The following is a 21,800-nucleotide window of genomic DNA, read 5'->3' on the forward strand; positions in this document are numbered from 1 at the left end:
AGTGAGACGAAAGGTTGAGCCCAAAAAGCACCACACTTCTGTTAAGTCTATTCATTGTTGTTTTAGATCTCTTTCTAGACATTTGTATCTTTTGTGGTTGTTTTGTATCTTTTTATGGACATTTTCCGTCTTCTATCTTTTTCATCTTTCTGGATCTCTTGAATGTCTTTTTTGTTACAGTCATTTTTCCATCTTTTCTTTGTGGCTACTTTCTAACTCTTTCTATTATGGTCGTTATACCGTCTTATGGTCATTTTCTTTTTGTGGTCCTTTTTATCTATTTCTGTTCATTTTCTGTATCTTTGTAGTACTTTTTCATCTTTGTTGTCATTTTATATGTCCTTATGGTAATTCTGCCTTTCTTTTGCATAAATTTTTTGTGGTCAATTTGCCTAAATTTGTCATCATTTGATGTCTCTTTGTTTTATGGTCATTTTTTGCCTTTTTGTGGTCCTTTTTTATCTCTGTGTTTTAACTCTCTTCATCTTTGTTGTCATTTTATATCTATTTACAGTCATTTTGCCTTTCAATTTCTTGTTTTTTTATCTCTTTGTGATCATTTTGCATCGCTTTCTGATCATTTTCTGTTTATTTCATTTTGTGCCATTTTCTGGTCTTTTTTTTATTTCTTTATGGTCATTTTTAACTTATTTTTATTCATTTTGTGTCTCTTTTTGTTCCATTCTTCATCAATTACAGTGTTGAGTTTAGCATTAAACCAACAGCTCCACAAGGATAAACAACAACTTCAGGGTCTTGTGTTTTCAGTAAAATTCTATTAACTATTTTTTTTTAAACTCTTTTTTTCAGGTGACACTTGAAGCCCAGGCACCAGATAAACTAATTACGCAATATTACATTTAGCCATTACTGTTGCACATGCAGGTTTATTGTTGCACTGATTCTTCATGTTGGGCTCCATGTTTTCATGTGTTTCCTGTCCATCTGTTTATTCCCTGTACAAAGCTGTTTGCTCAGTCAATCGTGGCTCCTGAAGGAGGGTGCCGGCTCAAATTAACTCACATTTTTGCTCCTACGCCCCTGGGTGCTCTCAGCTCTGGGCAGCAGCGTTGGATGGATTTGTAGATCGTTTCACGGGCCATTAATTTTTAAAATGGGTTTGCGGTCAGGGCAGAGTGAGGTGAGTGACTAATACCAGGATGTCAGGCAGCGGATCAGGGGAGCAGGCACCAATGGTTAGTAAGGGCATAACAAGCCTGTAAAACCAAAGATGAAGCTTTCAGAAATGAGTGTGGTGCATCTTGGGATGTAAGCTGTAAACATGCATCTTCTTCTTTAGGATCATAACAAAATGTCTTTCAGACATGATTGGAGGTTTCTTGATTTGTCTCTGGTATCTTAGTTCAGGTAACAGAGCAGAACAGGAGTGGCAAATATTTAAATTCTGAAAGAAAATATCACGTGCTGGTGGCTACAGAATATCCTAAACAAGAGCATCTGAAAAGACATCGGTAACAGTGAATGGGGAGAGGCGGGTGATGGTAAAATACTTAAGGAGTATAAAGCGATTTTTGAGATGAGCACTGCAAGAACGCTTGCCAATGGTTAGAATTTAAGTAATAAAATAAGCCGAGGTCTTTTTTTATTATTAAAATGGCCATGAAACTCTGTCTTTAAAAGAATCTCAAATGACAAATTGCTGTTAAGCACAGAAAAAAAACAACTATTAATGCCATTAATAACTCTTTAAAGGCAATAAAAACTTTACATTACGGAGGTTTATGTAATAATCAGTAAATAAGAAAATCTGATCATGTAAAGAAAATAACATTTGGAGTTAAGTACTCACGCAGCAGGCTCAGCAGATGCTGAAGCACATAGAGTGCAGAGCTTGCCAACTTTCTGAAGAGTCAGTCGCTACAGACCTCCAAACTTCATGTGACCTTCAGATTCGCTCAAGAACAGTGGCAGAGACCTTCATGGAATGGGTTTCCAAGTGGATGCAGTGGTGTAAACCACACTCCCACTGGACTCTAGAGCAGTGGAAAAGTGTTCTCTGGCGTGACAAATCAAATGGTCTAGAAATCTAATGGATGAGTCTGGGTTTGGTGGTTGCTAAGAGAACAGTACTTGTGTGACTGCATTGAAATAGAAAAAGACAAAAACTGAGTCAAGCTGCATCGAATCAAGCCAAGTAGGTATTTTTGCCAGGATTTCAGTGTTTTTTCAAAATCCTTATTCTGTATTTTGCGGTGACTCAAATAAAATTCTGTCACACAATACGCAGGGATAAAAATTTTGTTGACCATTAAGTTACGTACAGGTGACGTTAAACAAGCCCAAGTGGAGACAGACATATACATAAATACCAACACTGAACTATGATTTTATTAAACAGAACTGTTAATCCATAGTTCAAATGAATGAATGAACTGATTTTAAAAACCCTAAATTCAAAATCATTGCGCTGAGTTTGAAAGCGTTAGAGGTGAAAGAGGTTAGATAAAGTTAAAAAAAAAATGAAAAGAGATGAACATGCTGAAAGGAGTTGAGGTGTAAATGCTAAAAGTTTCAAGCAAACTGTGATCCCAGTTGAACTGAAAAAAACAATCTGACAGATTGTGAGGAGAAGAACTGAGGGACTTTGTTGTGTTTGAAGCTTCCTGAAAGGAATCAAAGTATGAGTGTACTTTAATTGGTCATAAATGATTGGTCACTAACAGCATATGCAGTTATTTTACAGAAATGCATTAAATTTGCTGCCTTTGGTTGATCGTTTGAAGGAAAGAAAGATTCTCCAAAATATGATGCTGTTTTCTGGACTTCATCCCAGCAGCACCTGTTCACTGTTTGTTTGGAGCAGCTTCACATATTTCTCTGCGTTTGTCTGTTGCAATGCCAGCAGGGAGTATTTTTTATCTTTCAAAGCAGCAGAGTCGGGGGGTCACAGAGCGACTTCTGAGTGTTTAGGATTTGTGGTGTGTTTGTGTTCTGAGGCAGTGAAATCATGAAGCTTCTCGAGGCTCCAGCTGCCACAGAGAAACAGAGGTGAGTACCTCTGGCTGACAGCTGCCGCCGCCTGTGAGGATCACTGAAAGTCCGGAGTTAGAGGTCAAGAAGGGAAGGTGATGGCGACCAAATGCTGATTCTTTTTTAGGGACCAATCCTACAAATATTGACTGAAAGAGGTCAAATACCAAATGTGAACAGGATCCAGTTCAAAAGCAGAAGCTCTTCTTCCTGAGAGCTGGAAGGTGACCCAAAATCTAAAAAGATTAAGATTTGTCAAATAAACAAACCTCTAACCTCTAGCGGGCTCATTATGTTACCTGAAAATTACTTGCGTATATTTCTATGCCAAGATGGACTCTGAATGACAGTACAGAATAATCCGCATGTATTATATACTAGCCCTTTATATATCTCCTCAGTTCACACTCCGTATTAGGGTCCTGTGTCTTAAAGCCCTCATTAAAAGTTCACTTTCTTCTGATTGGCTAGCTCATGGAAGTCTGCCTGGGAGCAGCACCGAGTGCTTGTTAGCTGGTCAATATTGAAAGTACCACAGCTTTGGGTTCATAGGGATCACTTTCATCCTTAGTTACCTCATTTGAAACTCCTGAAATGTTTACATTTAATAATATGTATTACTGAAAACAAGGAAAACAGATCAAACCTGTGCTGTACTGGTTGTTTGGTTTCGTATATTCACATGGAAACAAAACAGTAACGCTGCATGACTCCAGTTTTGATGGGCCTAAACCCCCGTCCACACAGGGTTTCAATCTGGTTGCCTAGGTAACCCTCTAGTATTTACTACCCAGTCATATATTGGCGGTATCCTTAGCACTTATTGGTAGTCGCTTTAATTGTGTAACTTAATGAACAGTTTAACTCTAGACCAATCCAACGCCAGCAAATGTGTCCTCCATTATCACGAAAAGTCAGTAAATGTCATGGACTTTCTTACATCTCTGGTTGCCATGTTGCTTCACCGTGTGTGGATGATGCTTTACATTAAAAGCCCAGGGTTCTAAAAACTCAGGTATCAACTCAGTATGTACTGCATAAACTCCATGTAAAAGATTCTTTATGACTCTAATTTTTAAAGCATCAACCCTACTATATGTTTACTTTGTTGTCCTGTTGGTTTTCTGAAGCCAGAAATGACCATCTTTGGACGAGAAGGTCAAGTTGTAATTTTTCTCCTCATATCAGGTGGTTTGTTTTGCAAGCTGCATCTACAGTCCGTATGGAAGCATCACACAAACACACAAACACAGATACCTTCAAATTAGTGTGAAGTAAAATCAAAAACTGGAGCTCAGTGTTCTTCTCTGTTAGTACAGTTAACCACACAGCAGCCCATCATTGGTTAGATAGTCCAGAGGTCCAATTCAAGGACTCCAGATAGCTGAGCAGCCAGAGCCACCTGTGTCGCCACCCACCTATCAGTCAAAGAGGCCACGTCCCTAAGAATGCAAACTTTGAGTACAGTCTTTGGAAAGGAGAACATTAGCTACAGAGACCAACACAGTCGTTGTATCAAGCTGTAAACAAGTTTATTTCATAAATGTGGACATTTAACATTTTTATCTCCAGACTTTGCTGCTTGATCAATCTCAATTTTTTTAACTAGTCCTCTATCCTTCATTTTTTATTGAGCTCACTTGTTTTTTGTTTTTTTGTGTGTTTGTTTGTTTCATTGAATAAGCTGCTGTCTGTTGGCTAAATCAATCAGAATAAGTGGACTAATTAATGTACTGATCCATCCAGCTTTAGGAGTGCTGGTTGGTTTCTGGGGAAATAATAAATTTAAGATGTGTAATGAAGGTCAAGAGGGTCCAAACGCCTCCAGGCTAAAGCAACATGTTGACACTTAGTCGTGTTTCAGGCTCGACCGACGCAAACTCTCATATGTGCTTTTCTGTTTTTCTCAGCGTGCCATGCTTCGCTTCTCCGAGCTGGAGCTGAAAGAGAAAGATGGAGACAGAGGACGAGGAGGAGGAGAAGGAGATGAAGAAGAAGTGGAGAAGGAGCTGGCAGAAGGCCAGCAGGGAGAAGAAGAAGAAAAAGAGGAGGAGGAGGGGGAGAAGAAGACAGATGAGGCGGGTTGGGAACGCTGCCAGCAGAGTGAAGGGAGGCGAGGAGGGGGAGGAGGAAGAACTCCCACTGCAGCCGCTGCTGAGGCTCCAAGAGGTAAGAGGATTTCCTGAGAGTTCTGCAGGATGACGCACACACATGCACACGCACACAGACACATGCACACATCACAGACCCACAAAGACATAAAAACACACGCCTTTCTTTTTTCCAGTTGATCTCACTCGCTTGAAGTCGCTCAATTTCTTTGTCTCTTTCTCTCCTTTTTGTGCTCTCTCTCCATCTGTGTGTGTGTGTCTGTTTGTGTGTGTGTGTATCTCACATACACGCACACATTTGAACTCTGGGTGCACTTCTCTCCTTTTAAACTGAGCGAACCGCTGCCCTCATTTTCTCTAGAAAGCCAAGCGTGCCCGTTCAGTCGCACAGGCAAACCATCAGCGGTTTCTCTTCCACATTTTTAAAAGTAAAAGTTTTAAGCGCAGAGTCCCGATTTGTTTTGTTTCACGCTCGGTTCACGCTGCTAAAAACAAAAAAAGTCCCAAAACGCTATTTCAGGATCATTCAGTAGGTGTTTTTTAGGTGGTCGGTTTTGGCTTGTTTCAATGAGTTTTTCAAACTAACCAAACAAGTCTGACTGTGATGATTCACTTTAAGTCATTTTTAACTTGCATTTCTTGCAGTCACAGCTCCACAGGCTGAAATCTGAGACATTTTAAGGTTCAGTTGTGTTACTCATGGCTGGATTCTTATGTTTAACCTGCTGTCAGTTTTTTGTTTGTTTTTTTGTTTCAGATTGAGTCATTCTTGGGTATATAGCAGTTTATTTTGTTTGCAGTGTAAAATTACAATTTTTAGTTCTGTGTTAAAGCTACACTGTAGATACGTTGTAACCACACGCCCCTCTGAAACCCTACAACATATCCTAAAGTGTGTCTTTGTAACTACACACTGCGCTGGTGCAGGCTCTGACTATTGTGGTTGACCTGACCAGTGCCGTAGATTCCTCCTGAGCATTTTCAACATTTTAGCAGGGGTTTTTTTGTTGTTGTTTTTTACAGTTTATTTATCGGTAAGAGTACACTCATTGTCTCAATATAAAGACTCATATATGTAACGAAAAGAAAATGCAAAACCTACAAAAATCTTTAATAATTGGCAACGGTGGGAAGGAAAAACTCCTTTTCAATAGGAAAACACCGCCAGCAGAACCAGCCATCTACCCCAAATGGATAGGGGTGAGGGGAAGAAAAGTATGAATGCTGATAAAAGTGTCAGACAGTTACAAAGGGAACGTGGTAGGCTCTGCAAAGGCTCTGCAAAACTGTGGTTGTGTTATAAGTATGGAGTGTTCTCCTTATCCACCAGCAACGAGTCTGACAGTCTGAACAGGGAACTTATAAGCCATTAAAGTGAGCCAGATACCCCATTCTCCCTAAGCATACTCGGACAGAACATCTGAGGGATGTGATCAAATGTAGGCTCAAGCGTGTCAACCAGGAAAAACCCACATCAGCCAGAGCTTTAAGGACCTCAGGGCAAATATCATCCAGCCCCAGGGGCCTGCCAGAGAGGAGTGCTTTGAAAACTTCAGCAACCAGTAACTTCTGCCCTTACAATCAAGTCCTCTACCTGATCCCCACTTCTTCCATAACCATGTATTTGCTTCAGCTACTGCTAGAGCAACTTTCCACTTGGTATGCTGGTAGTAGTAAGCTTCTTCCAGAGCCCCACAAGATAGATAAGTTTGATAGGACTCATTTTTAACTTGTGGTGTCCCTAATTGGGTTTGGGGATTTCTGCTACAGAAAGCACCTACCATCTTGCTACAGACCCTAGCAACATAGAGGCAGACCTGGCCTGTTTGGACTCGGTGTTGCTGGTCTTTGATGTTCTGGTGGAATTTGAAGATCTTCTGGACCACGACTTCTGCTAGACACGTACAATGTATCCTTCCTACACAACTGGGCACACCAGGCCTCTCCAGCATCCTCCTCCACCGTTGTTACTTGATGCAAAGCATCACCAGGTTGCAATCGGCTGTCAGCTCTTCTCCTGTCTTCATCCGAGGGGCCCAGCCGTGCAAAGCCAATTATTCTATTACAGTATTGACTATTGATGTGCAGCCAAAGGTGTCTTGGTGCCATGTGTATTGAATAACACTCATATGCATGAACACCGTGTTTGTTTTGCACATCTGTAGTTAGCACAGAAGACCACTCATGTTCAGATCAGGCAGGCTGTTTCTCCAAATCTAACCCCTCCAGGTTTCACCGTTATCACCTATTGTGCGCTCTCCAGCACCCAACGCAAGAACTGTGTAAAGGTTCAGGTACTCCTAACTGTTGCTTGACACACAAGTGAAAGAATAGTCAGAGCTTGTTCCCTGATCTGCAAAGGGAATAAAGGTGAACCTGCCCTTTGTAGCTGCTTCTCAGCCTTGGAAATCCCCTCTCCATTCCCTCTCTAGGAGATTGGTTTCAGAACCAGTGCAACATGTTGAGGTGACCCCCACTATATCCAGCCAGTATCTCTCGATCTGTCACACAAGTTCAGGCTCATGCTTCTACAGAGCAAATAAATAAAAGACCGGTGAACATCTATACAGTGTTGTGCTTTTACTGCCTTACTGCATTTTCAGTTTTGCTGGCTTTGTCAGAAAGGTGATACAGTTGTGCTTTTATGGCTTTATAGGCAATGTGGGATTACATTTTAGGATTAGGAGAAGCCTCCTTTATAAATATATCTGACTTTGTGACTGTGCAAAAATCATTTCCTTGAATGCAAACATTTTCCATTTGAATTATAGTGTTGCCTTACATATGGCAACTTTTTGGGAGGGGATTTTATGTCAGATTATTGCTGACCTCTGCTGCAAAAAAAGATTTTTAATGAAATCCTAAACTAATGAAAGGATCTCAGAAACATTGAAAGTATTTTTTTGACAAAATTCAAATCAGCAACTTAAAAAGTTTTCGGGAAAATCAAGAGTTGCTCAAATCTGCCGCTGCTGTTCTCAGGGCAGTTTTATTCTCTGTGTGCGTGCTAAGCGGCGGTCTTTAGTGCACGCAGCCAGACAACAACGTTTCCATGACGATTGCTTTGATGGCCCGTTGCCATAGCGCATAATGTGCCTGGAAGCAACGGGAAGCAGGGCAAGTCAGATGATTCAGAGAAGAGAGAGCATGGGAATATATGGAGGGAGAAAGATAGGGAGGCGGGATGATTAAAGACAGGATGAAAGAAGAATAAAAAAGATGACAGAAGAGAGAAAGAAAGGAATGAGGAGAAGAAGAGAAAATGTGAAGATGAAGATGGAAAGAGTGAGCGAGAGACATAAAAGATGAGGGAGAGTATAAGGCGCCTGTCTTTGATCCTCTCAGCGGAAAAACAGAACACAGCTGTGTTTGTATTGCTCACTTTGTGAGGACTCAGCTTCCTTATGGGGACAAAAAACAAGCAAAAGGTAAATCAGGACACTTGAAGATGAAGATGAGGTTAAGGCATCATTTTTCCCTGGTTTTTTAGAAGGTCCTGGATGCCATCTGGGTCAGTGGTGGTGGTGTCCAGGGGAAGATTAAAAATGTTTCAAATAAAATTATAAGAAAGCAGCTGGATAAACCCCTGAAATTAAGCTGCAAGATGAAGGACTCCTCTGCTTGCAGACCATAAATAAAGGAAGTTGGGATAACATATGCTGTTAAATGATGAGGGCACACAGCTGTGTAGGTTTTGGTTCAGTTAAGAGCAACAAGAACACATATACTGTAATATCGCCTAAGTCTAACTTCCAGTTTTTAATGCATGGTCTCAGTTGAGGTTTTTTTAGATCAATTATTTACCAAGTCACATTTCGTAAGAGGCAGGCCATAAACTTTCCAAAGTAAAATGACAAAAAAACACCCCAGAAACAACTGGAAATAATACTAACCGACTGACATCAGTTGTCTCCAGTTGACCAACCTGAATACATAGCTCTAACTGTCGTTGTCTTTGGTTGTAACTAATAATGCAAGGTCTGTTGGCACTGAATGCAACTATTTTCATTTGGCTTATGGAGCGCCACCAAAAATCTTAGCTGTCTGTCTTTTCTGTGCATTCTTCTTCTTCTTTAAATCACTTATTGAAATCAGTGTCTTCAAACTATTACAAATTATGCCAATGTGTTTTCAGTAGTTAGTGTCTTCCCTCAGTCATTTTAAGATTCAGGCCCTGTACATGAATAGTGGTGTTAAACTAAGATGTACATTTTTTGTTTGTTTTTTTTGTTTTTCATGCAGGTTTACACTCTCCCTGCCCTCACAACCACCTCCCTGTCTTGCCACTTTGTTGCAACTCCGACAACCTTCCCATCCCCAAGGAGAAGAATGATGGCTTTATGGAGAAAGAGAAAAAGAATGAACATGAAAGAGGAACTGGTCAGGAGAAAAAGACAGAGAACACTTGTTTTGGCTCACAGACAGAACAACAACAAAGGTTTTTCCCCCCATCCAGAGGCCTGTTTCAGGGAAACACCTCCACCCTTATGTCCAGCCCAGGCCTCACAGGTTCGAATCTGAATATGGAGATAAGTCGGCGGCGTATCTTCAGCCTTGAGCCTTTCCATCAGAGCAGCATCATAAACAGCCGGCTGAAGAGAGGGAGGGAGGAGGACAGAGAGGAGGAGATGGAGGTGGAGGAGGGGACGGAAAATCTGAGCAAGAAAGCCAAATTCACAAATGGTAAGAATTCAGAAAGTCTTCATGTCTGTGATTTTATCTTTTTCTGTTGGGATGCTGGAGTCTTCTCCTACTGACTCACTGGTCTTGATTACAGAGTCATCTCTGGAAGACGTGAAGAAGCTGAAGGTCTGCATCGAGTTGAATGGCCTTCGGCTCAACAAGCCCCGCCTACCCGGGGAGTTCAACCAATGGCTTCCCACTGGTCAGAGATCAGCAGAGGCCAACAGGAAGTTCAGAACAGATGTCCCATCCATCAGGGCGAGGTCAGACATCAGCGAAGGCTGGTGTGAGCCCACATTTATGAGAAGGGATGGAACGAGAGGTAAACCCTCAAATTTTGCTCTTTAAACTTGACACTTTGCCTCAGATGATTCTACGTGTATTCAGGATCCGACTAAAGAACAATAAAAAAATTTAATGTACTGTGAAACTGGAAACTAAAGAATAAAATGTGTTTAGACACGAGTAGAGACATGTCTATAAGCTGACAGCCCATGTCAAGTTTCATGATGATTTGGACTTGTTTCACTTATTAAACCACACTTCTAACCCACGCTGCATGAGGCACACATTTATGTGTCAGCGGCAGACCTCTAACAACTTTTATTCTGAAGGCAGAGCTGTGGTTTCAGAGCAGAAAGCTCTGCTGCTGTTGCTGCTCGTGCTGATGAAATCTCTCTCTGCGTCTCTCTGCTGTCATCAGTCCTCCACCTCTCCATTTCCTCCTCCACCCCCTCTCGTCTCTCCCTCACAGCTCTTTTTCCTCTCTCTGTGATTGCCGGAGCACACGAGTGGAATTACACCAACGACGTATGTGTATGTGAGCGTGTGTGTAAATCTGTGTGTGTATGAACCCGTGCGGCCTCGTGGCGTGCTAATAGCCGTCTAACATCTCCCAGATGGAGCTGTCACACTCGCAGTAATACATAGGGAATGTGTTAGCAGCCTCCTCCTCCTTGTCTCCTTGCTCTGTTTGTTGAAGGCTGCTCGGAGTGGCACTCACAGTCTGTGCTTGTTCTCTTCAGGATGTCAAATTCACTTTAACTCAAACCAAATAAATCCAATTAAATCCAAACCTGCCATTAGTGGTGGTGGTGGTGGTATTGGTGCATCTGACTTACAAAGTCTCTGCTGATTTCATGCACTTGCCTAAGATCTGCAAATTTACTACATGCTAATGATGCTGATAACAAGGTCTGTAAAGCTATTACTTTTTAGGAGAAACAAGTTGGAATTATTGCAGACCAACACGTAATTAATTTAAATAAACCCAAATGCAGCACATTTGAATGCTGTTGGAACTTGATTTGTCAAGATGATACAATCAAAAGCATTGATTTAAATGTGATCCATTTACATCAAAATAGGAATGGACCAAATGGAGCACCCTGTGGTACACCAGATTTATGAAATAATTTAGGTGTTTAATTTGAACAGCCATTGGCTGCTTATGGTTACTTTTCTGCTGTCGTGGAGTTTGCTGGGAGCGCTGAGCAGTTATATTTACCAAAGCATGCACTGCAAGGATTTTGCTCATACTGATTGTTTCTCTGTATGAATGAATCTGTAAATACTGAAGTTATGTCAGTTTTTGTTGTCCAGAAGATTAACTTTACCAATGACTTAAAGCACTTTGAAGATATAGGCAAGGCCTTCTTTGATAAAGACATTGTCTAGATGGGAACATATGTTGCTCTAAACCTGTTTATTGCATTTAGCACTGATGGCCTAATATGCCACCATACCATCAGAGACGCAGGCTTTTGAACTGAGCACTGATAACAAGCCAGATGGTCCCCCTTCTTTTAGTCCAGAGGATGCTGTGTGTTCCATGTTTTAAAAAAAAAAAAAAAAAACTATTTCAATGTGTCTGATCACAGAACAGTTTTCCATTTTGCCTCAATTTTAAATGAGCTTTTGCCCATTTCTGTATAATGTTCACATAAAGCTTCTTTGCATGATAGAGCTTTAACCTGCAATGGTGGATGGCATGGTAAACTCTTTTTATCTATTTCTTGATGCGTTCCTGAGTCTATAAGGTGGCTTTCATGACAGAATTATCTTTGTTTTTAATGCAGTGCTTCCTGACAGCCCAGAGATCAGAAGCATTCATTACTGATTTTAAGCCTTTTTCCTCACACACAGAGATTCCTCCAAATTCAGTGAATCTTTTGATGATATTGTGTATGTTATATGAGAGATCTTCAACTCTTTTCAATTTTATATTGATAAACTATTAATAACTGCAATTTTTTACAGACTGGTGAAATCTGCCTCTCATGGATGCTCTTTTTATACCCAGTCGTATTAATGATATGTAGTCAGTTAACTTAATAACAATGCCCTCCAATTGTTTCTTTATAGCACCAATGATTTTTCAGGCACTTCCCAACTTTATTGACATGTCTTTCTGTCATTACACTCAAAATAAGGTAATATTGTTTTTATGAAAAACACCTCATTCTATATAAGACTGAAGCCATATAAGAACTCCTCCTGCATGTATGGGGTAACATGGAATCTGACTGGGCCATGATACTCAATTTAAGAAGCAGCCCGTAGGACAGTCATTGGTGTGAATCTTGGTGGTAACCTAAGAAACCACTAATGGTTGTTGGTGGTAATAGAAGCCATCAGGCTGTAGAAAGAGTACTTTCAAATTTTGTTGGGCCAGGGGACTCCTGAAAAACCACCAATACCTGGGGTCGAGAAAGACTGCTGCCGTGACAAAAACAGAGGCTATACAGAAGGACTTTTTGTTGGCCTTAAAGAGGTTCCAGTAAACCATTCAGAAACTCAGGAAGGGAAAGCAGGGCTTGGTATTTTTGGTCGGGGAGTTGCTGGTGCACATTGTGAATACTGCCATGTGGTGGAAGTGGTACTTTGAAAAGCTCCTTCCTTCCTGCAACAACACTGTTGTTGGTCAAGTTTACCAAAGGAAGCAGAGACTGAAAACTTGCTGAATATCTGGGCAAAAGTTGCAAAAGTTTCCCCCTAAAAGCTCTAGAAATTGTTGGGCAGTCTTCAGACACACCTTTTCAGGGATACATGAACATCTGGAACAGTACCTATGAGGTAGCTGGGAGAGATTGTGGTTCTCATTTGCAAAAGGGTTCCCTCATATGTGATTCAATTGTCATGGTAACACACTGTTCAGCCTGTTGGAGAAAGCTGAGACGGAAGCTTGGACCCTCTTTTCCTTCTCCAAAAAATTCCACCTTGGAACAGTGGGAAAGCTCTGTACTAGGGGTGCAACGATACACAAAATTCACGGTTCGGTTCGGTTCGATACTTTGGTGTCACGGTTCGATATTTTTTCGATACAAAAAAAATGTTCATGCCTTTTTAATTTGTCATTTATTAAAATTATAAATATATATTTTAACACAAAAGTACAGTTTTTAAATTTAACCCTAACCCTTGTGCGTGTTGTTTTTTAGCTCGTCATATTGCAGCCACAGAAATTCTTTTGTCCATGAAACCATAAAGCTGCACTTTCTTTTTGCCTTATAGTCTGATTTGTCATAACTTCTCCGTTTTGTGGTAAGCTTTTCTTTGGCTGTCACTTCTTCACCCTGACCTGTCTTATTTGGCTCAGCAGAACTGAAATGCTTTTACACACGCACTCACATAAGCTCAGCGATTCTCTGCGCGACCAACCTCTCACATGTTTAAGCTGCGGGAGATTTCACTTGTCATGTTTGCATAGTAAGCTAACGATTAATAAGACTATGTCAGAGGAATTGGTGCACAAATTATCATCACTCACAGATCAGTGCTGTCGCTCTCTATACACAGTTCGCACGATTGCAAAGTGAAAGCAAAAAAACAAGCGCAAATTCAAACACGATTTCAATATGTCACATATTGACAGTGGCTCACCCAATGACATAATTACCCAGCTACATTTCTGAAAGAATGCAAAAGCATTGACATATATTTTTCCTTCCTACAATAGCCCGACAGGCAGGGGAGAGATAGCCCCGGGACGTCGGGCTAGCGATATTGCGAGCCCTGTATCTGATTGAGGAATCACTCATCTTTGGAAAAGAGAGTTTATTACAGAGAAATGGCTCTTTCCAAAATAAAAGCTATACTATCCGCTTCTTCTGGGCTATATTCTCAGCAGCATATTAAACATATCAGGTCTCCATAAGGAGAATCCTGTGCTAACAGCTGTCTAAATGACTCGGCTAAAGTTTGTAGCATGCATGCTTGTTGTTTTTGTCTTTGCACTAGGATGATGTCGGTGTAAATGTGCAGTCATATTCGTTGTGTTCCCACTAGTGCTTTCAGGTTAATCTCGTTGAAATAACCTTAACGCCACAACACGGCAAATCTCCGTTAACGAGCTACCCTATACAGAGGGGCTAGACGGCCAACACGTTAACGTGCTAACTGCGCTAACACACTAGCTCCCACCCATGTAATTGAGCATTGCGTGGCACATCCAACATACTGTTTTACTTTAGTCCATGACTCGCTTACCTTCAGGGTCATACGTCACATGAAAACCAAAATAATTCCAAACGCCAGATCTGAATGAGGGTGGGGAGGTCCACTTCTGTCTCGCTAGCTTGCCCTGCGCTCTTCCTTCTGACCATCCTGTCTGTGTTGAGTGCTCAGTGAATCTGCGTTCGACTACTCCGCCTAGGCTGCACTCTCGAGCCTAGGCGGAGTAGTCAAATGCAGATTCACTGAGCGCTCAACACAGACAGCATCGTCAGAAGGAAAGTTGATAAAATAAATTACAAATTTTGTATTGTTCTTTTTTTTTCTCCCCTTTGGTTTTCTTTCTTTCTCTCCCCCTCTTTCTTTCATTCTTTCCCCCTGTCCTATCCCACAGTCATGTCTGTCCCGTTTGCAACTGAAAATAAAATAAATTCATAATTATAATAAAGGTCAATCAAATGGACCAATATGATGATCCACTTAAAATAAATCCTCTTGGCATCTTTCTTGGCCTCAAGACAACAATTCTGATGGCTATAGATCCAAACGGGACACAAAAAAAAAAAAAAAAAAAAAAAAATTGAAAAAAAAAAATTGAAAAAAATTGTATTGTTCGATACATATGCGTACCGAACCGAAAGCACTGTATCGAACGGTTCAATATCGATACGAATATCGTTGCACCCCTACTCTGTACCCATGGGATCATGGGAGTTTGACAATCAAGTCTGCATGTGTCTTATAAATTTGGAGAATATTTTTTTCCAGGTTCCCTGAGGTGAAGTAAGAGGTCCTCTTAACTGTATAACTACAGGTTTCATGAGTCACAGTTACCTGTGGTCATACCTCAGTATAAGCAAGCCTTGACATAATATCAAGCATGTCTTGGTGGGTGTTAAACTCCATAGAGGATGTCCCTTGTTGCCATTTCTGTTATTCATGGACAGGATCTCAGGCATAGCTGGGAAGTGGAGAGTGTCCATTTTGGGAACTTCAGGATAGCATCTGATTTTTGCAGATGGTCTGGTTCTGTAGGCCTCAGAACATACTTTTGACACATACTGGGACGTCTGAAGCAGAGTATGAAGCAACTAATATGAGTGTCAACATTTCTAGTCTGAGTCCATAATTCTCTGCAGGAAAAGAGCAGATAAGTTCTTCTATGATGCAGGAGAGTTGCTGCCCCAAGTAAAAGAGTTTATCTTGTTTATAGAGGATGATAATGTGGACCATGAGATTGACCAGTGCTGCATTCACAGCCACAGGGGAGTTGTACCAGACCAGACAACCAGACACCCTACCCTTATCTGGGATCACTCTTTGAGGGTGTTTTCATACCTATAGTTTGATTACTTTGGTCTGAATCAGTTGGTGAGTTTGTAACCTTGTAGCTTTTCCATGTGGTTTGGGTTGTTTTCACACAGAGAAAAATCAGAGTGAACTCAAAGTTAACCAAAATACATGACAATGAAATACGTGAGAATGTTCAGTCCGCTTATTACTGAGATGTCTGGGTTGGGAGCAACAAAAGTAAATACAGGAACACATTGCAGTCTTCTGATGTATCCGAGAACACTGAGAATTCATGTTCATCTCACAGCTAGTTGCTGGTCCATACACAACTTTGTACATCATAGTGCAATTCAGTATTCCAGAATGCAAAGCATACAAGTAAGTTTTTTAGCTCAAACTTACAACATACTAGGGTGCCGGTTTGGCTCAGTCGGATGAACGAGCGACCATGTTCCGCATGGTTGAAAGTAGGGCTGCCACAAACTATTATTTTGATAGTCGACTAGTCACCGATTATTTTAGCGATTAGTCGACTAATCAGATCATGCATCCATTGGACGTAAAAGTACAGCTTACTGCACAAGCATGCATCTGCTCTTATATAACTATCATTAGCTTACAGCTTGAAGTGTTTGTGCTAACTAAAAATAAAGACAAGATGATAGTTTATTAAATTTTAATGAAATTTGCAGATTGTTTTGGTGAAGTTTAATAAACTCCTTGCTATCTAAAATATAACAGGACACCGGAGTATATTCTCCAGCATCTCACACTTCTGATAATCATTTGTCTGCTTGACGTTTATTCAGCTGTGTAAAAACTAGAAGTTTAATCTCAGCCAAACTGATTTACTCAGGAACAAATAAAATACTACAAAAAGCCAAACAATAACATATTTAAGTTATCTAAGTGACTTATATATGTTTAACCTGAGTAGTGGTGGGTTTGAAAACGATTTGCCGGGAGTCCATTGTTCTCACGGGCTCTAGTGACCCTTGCCCCCGGCTAGCTATCGAGCTAGTGGGTAACAGACGTCTCCGAAAACGTCGGAGCGCTTTTGAAAATATGTGGTGTCCTGATAAACTGAGCAGATATTTGAGATTTACACGGATACATTCTCGTCTTAAAATATGTTAAACGTTTATTTTGTGACCCAGAAAGAATAATAAGAGTAATATTAAAACTAACTAGCAGCCACCATTGTTGGAAACTGAGCTGGGCTGCGCTATTAATTCTGTGATACAGTTTCTTCTTCTTCGGGGTTTAACGGCAGCTGGCATCCTTGTACATGCAGTGCTGCCATCTTCTGTTTCAGTCCATTATTACACTCTTAAATCCTACTACTTATCCCTGCGTCTTTTGTGATCTCATAAAGCTTCAAACGACGCATCGACTATCAAATCAGTCGTTGACGAAATCGTTGACGAAATCGTCGACGTAATCGTGACTCTTCGACTAATCGTGGCAGCCCTAGTTGAAAGCAGCCAGCCCGGGTTCGGGTCTGGCCCGTGGCCCTTTGCTGCATGTCATCCCCTCTCTCTTCCCCTCCGCGTTCCAGTATATATTCACTGTATTTATCCAATAAAGCTAGTCAAAAGGGCCAAAAATATATATTTAAAAAAACTTGCAACATAACTGGTAACAGTTCATTTGTAACTCTCTTGTTCAAAGGGTCTCAGTGCTGCTGTTTTGGACCCAGTGCGATTACTATGTTCACACCTGCACAAACAAACCGCGCCAAGGGGGAAAACAGATTAAATACCGAAGGTGTGAAAACACTATGAGATATATTGGAGAGTTCAGATAATGGGAGGGAAATTGGAGCAGAGTCACTACTTCATTGTGTCAAAAGGAGCGAAAAGATTAAAAGCTCCAACTCTAAAAAGTTCTCATTGTAACCTGAAGCCAAGTGAGGAAGATACAAAGTGATAGAAACGCTCCTGTTGAATTCTATTCGTAAGGCTCTTCTTCTTCACAAGCTCAAGAAAAACGTTTGTTGGTCAATTTCATGACTTTTTAGACCTGGGGATAATGTCACCAGTTGTGACATTATTTATAGGCAACCTCTCCTAGTGAGTGTGGTCGTGGGCATTTGAAGGAAAATTACTATTTACTGTGTACTTTGAACTATATTGAAAGATAGCCATCTCCATTCTGTTCTATAAAGACTATGTTCAATCCTAGTTTTATTCAGTTCACTGATCTTTACAACTGAGATAATGGAACTTGGGGAACACAGTAGAATTTTCTTCTACGATCGATCGATATGCACAGTCGCACCTGAAAGCACCAGGTGTTTGCAAGAGGGGCGTGGCCAGTGATTCCAGATAATGATCATGTCATGCTTGAGAAAACAATGAATGCTGCAGTTTGATGATTAAAATGAGGAGCTGTTTTACTGCGACACATCCAGAGGGATTTGCACAGACACACACACTCAGTATTAGCCCTGTATGTGTGTGGGTCTTTACACGTGTCTCTAATTTTGTGCGTCTGCGCAAACTAGCTTCCAGTAAATGATAAATTCCTGTTTAGTAGCTTCACACATTCACGTGCGCCCTCATTATGTGCTGTATATGTTAATCCTATTCACAGAGAATGAGTACGTAGGTGAATAAAGTGTGTGTGTGTGTGTGTGTGTGTGTGTGTGTGTGTGTGTGTGTGTGTGTGTGTGTGTGTGTGTGTGTGTGTGTGTGTGTGTGAGTTTGTGTGTGTCCAGGCTGATAAATAATTCAGCAGATGGAAGCGGCGTGACTCCCCGTCGGCTCTCAGAAAAAACCTCTGGCTGTGTGTGTGTCTGTGTGCATGCGCGTGCAGTGGCATTTACACATTAGCGGTTGTGTGTGTGTGCGTGAGCGTGTGAGACGGCACAGCATGTGTGTGTTTTTCTGTGTGAGTGTTTCCTCCAGGCGTCTGCAATGGAAAACATTGCAAGCACTCTCTCTCTCCTCCCCTCCCCCACTATTTGCTACCTCGTTCGCCCGTTCACTCGCTCGCTCGCACGCCTGCTTGCTCGCTGCTCCACTCAAGCGAGGAAGCTGTGTGTTTCTTTGTTCCTCTCTCACGCTCTCTCTTGCTCTGTCTCTTATTATCTAACCCGTCCCCGGCTGAAGGACAGACGGCGGCTCATTTTGGGCGATGAATAGAGTCTTTGCACAAACAGGAGAATGATCACAAGCTGCAAGAAAAGTTTAAGTTTGTCGCACAAATTGGCCATTTTTAAGGTCACCCTGAAAATGTATTGACTCCGATTAACAGAATACAATTTTTAAGTGACGTCCACATTTAGGTTGGACATACGTTGATAGCTGGCAACTTGGATAAAAAATACCATTAACACAAAGCCATGGAACTAATTTTTCTATCATATCTGGTGTGATCTGTGTTTTAAACTGTCCTCATTTTCATTCATAACTCTAACTCAGCACTTCTAAGGGATATCATCATCCTTGATGTCCATCCAGCCTAAATCTCCATCAAGTCCCTGAAAAATCTTAGAACACGACATATTGTTCTAAAATAAATTAACTGTGGTGTATCACATCTTTGGAAGTTTCGTTTTTCTAGCCATACTTAGGCCTGTTTACTGCCACACCTGTTGTCAATCAAGAAATAACTTAAATAGGACCTGTTTGACAAAGTGGAGTAGACCAAAAGCTCCTCAAAAGCTAGACATCAAGCATAATCCAAGGAAATTCAGGAACAAATGAGAAATGTAATTGTGATCTATCAGTCTGGAAAATATTATAAAGCCATTTCTAAAACTGTGGGATTCCAGTAAACCACAGTGAGAGCCATTATCCACAAATGGCGAAAGCATGGAACAGTGGTGAACCTTCCCTGGAGTGGCTGGCCAACCAAAATTACCCCAAGAGTGCAGTGAGGACTCATCCAAGAGGTCACAAAGACCCCAGAACAACATCCAAAGAATTGCAGGCCTCAGTTAAAGTCACTGTTCATGGCTCTTCCATAAGAAACAACATTCATGGTTCATGGAACCAGGAATTTTGCTGTCTACAAAAACATCCTAAGAAGAATGTCCAGGCATCTGTTCATGACCTCAAGAAGAAGTGCACTTCAGTCCATCTCTGAAGAAGAACAAACTGAAGAATTTGGAGTGGCCTAGTCAAAGACCTGACCTGAATCTGATTGAAATGCTGTTGCATGACCTTAAAAAGCTGGTTCATGCCCCAAAACGCTCCACTTTCACTGAATTACAATAATTCTGCCAAGATGAGTAGGTCAAAAAATCTCCACAGTGCTGTAAAAGACTCAGTTATGACAAACACTTGAATTGCAGTTGTCACTGCTAAGGGTGGCCTAACCAGTTATTAGGTTTAGGGGGCAATCACTTTTTCACACAGAGCTGTGTAGTTTTGGATTTTTTTCCCCCTTAATAATAAACACCTTAGTTTAGAAAGTGAATTTTGCGTTTGCTTGTGTTATCGTTGTCTAATATTTGAATTTGTTTAATGATCTGAAAAAAAAAGTGTTACAAACATAAAAAATAGGAGATCAGAAAGGGGCCAAACACTTTTTCACAACAACTCTAGGTCTTCAATATATTCTCTGTCAGAAACAAGCCATCCTGTCTCTTTAACCCTCATCCATCCATCTATTATCTTGGCTTATCCAAAGTCAGGTTGTGGTGGCTAGCATCTCCCTTAGAGATAGGATGAAGAGTTCAGTCATTTGAGAGCAGCTCAGAATAGAGCTGCTACTCTTCCACAGCGAAAGGAGCCTATTGAGGTAGTTTGGACATCTGACAAGGGTGCCTCCTGGGTGAGATATCCCAGCCATGTCCAACCGGGAGGAGGCCCTGAGGAAGACCCAGGACACGCTGGAGGTTATATCGCTCTGCCGGCCTGGAGATGCCTAGGATGTTCCCCTGGAGAGAAGAGGATGTTGTACTTTCACCTACAAATTTGTTTCTAGAGATTACTGAATCCATTATATTTTCTCCTAGCGTCATATAAATTGCACTTCAGGATTTATAAAAACTAAAATAGAATTAACAACGTCTGATTCAAGACTGAGATATCTGTTAGATGGATTGTGATAAAAAGTCATTCTTATCTCTGGATAAATTGGAATCACTGTGACCGTCAGCATTTTAATGTAACTTTAATTAGTGACCAGATACCTGCAGGACATGCGTTCTGTTCACAGCCAAAACAGTGATTTTATACCTAACATAATGCTTTTAGTCATTGTTCAAGTATTTCCACCACGATAAACAAGTTGATACCTGATGACTTTTTAAAAAAATTATTATTAATATCATTTGTAATTTTGAATCAGTTCTGCCAGAATTTATGTTATGACCAGAAACAATTAATCCCTGATTTGTCTTTTGTTTTTTCTTTCAGTTTTCCACATGGCCCCCCATCCCTCATCTCCTACCCATCTACCCCGGCAACCATCCAGCTCTGTACCTCGGCAACCTGCTCCCACATCTTTTGCCACCTTCACTTCCTTCCACCTTCAGGACAAGCATCAGAAGTTGAAGGAGAGCCACAAGGTGTCAAATTTCCTTCCTTCCTTGCCTTCTCTTCCTCCCTCTTTCTCTTCATCACCTGACCCCCATCCATTCCGCTGCCATGATGATGACCCAGACAAGCCGAAAGGCAAGCGTCCCTGCAAGACGAAACACACCAGAGGAGAAGCAGCAAAGGCGGAGGGACAAGACGAGGGTGGAAGTGATGAGGAAGAAAGGAACGGGAAGGTCAGTTTTTTTGTTTTTTTCTCTTTATAAAATGTGATTTATTTATTATTTATTTAGAACGAATGGATTTTTGAAGGACACCTTGAATAGAACTGTGAGCATCTGAGAGAAAGTGCAAGAGGTCATCTGTGTATATGCTTAGTTTATGTGCTCTATTTCTTCCGCTGCGTATTAGCAAGGGGATTACTGGCCACATCAAAAGAATAGAGGACAAGACCTCTGACTCATTTCCTCTCAAAATATGAAAATAGAAAAGTGTGATTCATTTTATTTTGCCATCACACATAAAAATAATGAGACAGGCAGGCCACCTTAGATTTAAACTGCACCCTTCAAATGCACACAAATGTGGAGAAATTGAGTTTGTTTTTGGTTTTCTTGTTTACTTAAATGCAGAAATGGTAACACATGCAAATGATGTGACTCAGAATGACTCAAACGCCCACACACTCACCCAGAGGGATGATGTCAAGAGGGAGCGCTTGTTTAACTCCTTGATATCGTTTTATATCTGTAGTAATACACCACAGCTGAAGGTAAAATCT

The 21,800-nt window shown here is 41.0% G+C and overlaps 1 protein-coding gene across 1 annotated transcript in view; it reads left to right on the plus strand.

Annotated features, from left to right (window-relative positions):
- LOC113015506 (BCL-6 corepressor-like) overlaps positions 1-21,800 on the plus strand; it is an 86,587-nt gene that overhangs the window by 44,954 nt on the left and 19,833 nt on the right. Inside the window, exons 4-7 of the mRNA XM_026157493.2 lie at positions 4,902-5,160; positions 9,345-9,785; positions 9,880-10,107; positions 20,900-21,255. Coding sequence (XP_026013278.2) covers positions 4,902-5,160; positions 9,345-9,785; positions 9,880-10,107; positions 20,900-21,255 — 1,284 coding nt within the window. The remainder of the gene's footprint in view (positions 1-4,901; positions 5,161-9,344; positions 9,786-9,879; positions 10,108-20,899; positions 21,256-21,800) is intronic.

This window comes from Astatotilapia calliptera, chromosome 23, assembly GCF_964374335.1.
Source record: "Astatotilapia calliptera chromosome 23, fAstCal68.1, whole genome shotgun sequence".
Classification (NCBI taxonomy): Eukaryota; Metazoa; Chordata; class Actinopteri; order Cichliformes; family Cichlidae; genus Astatotilapia; species Astatotilapia calliptera.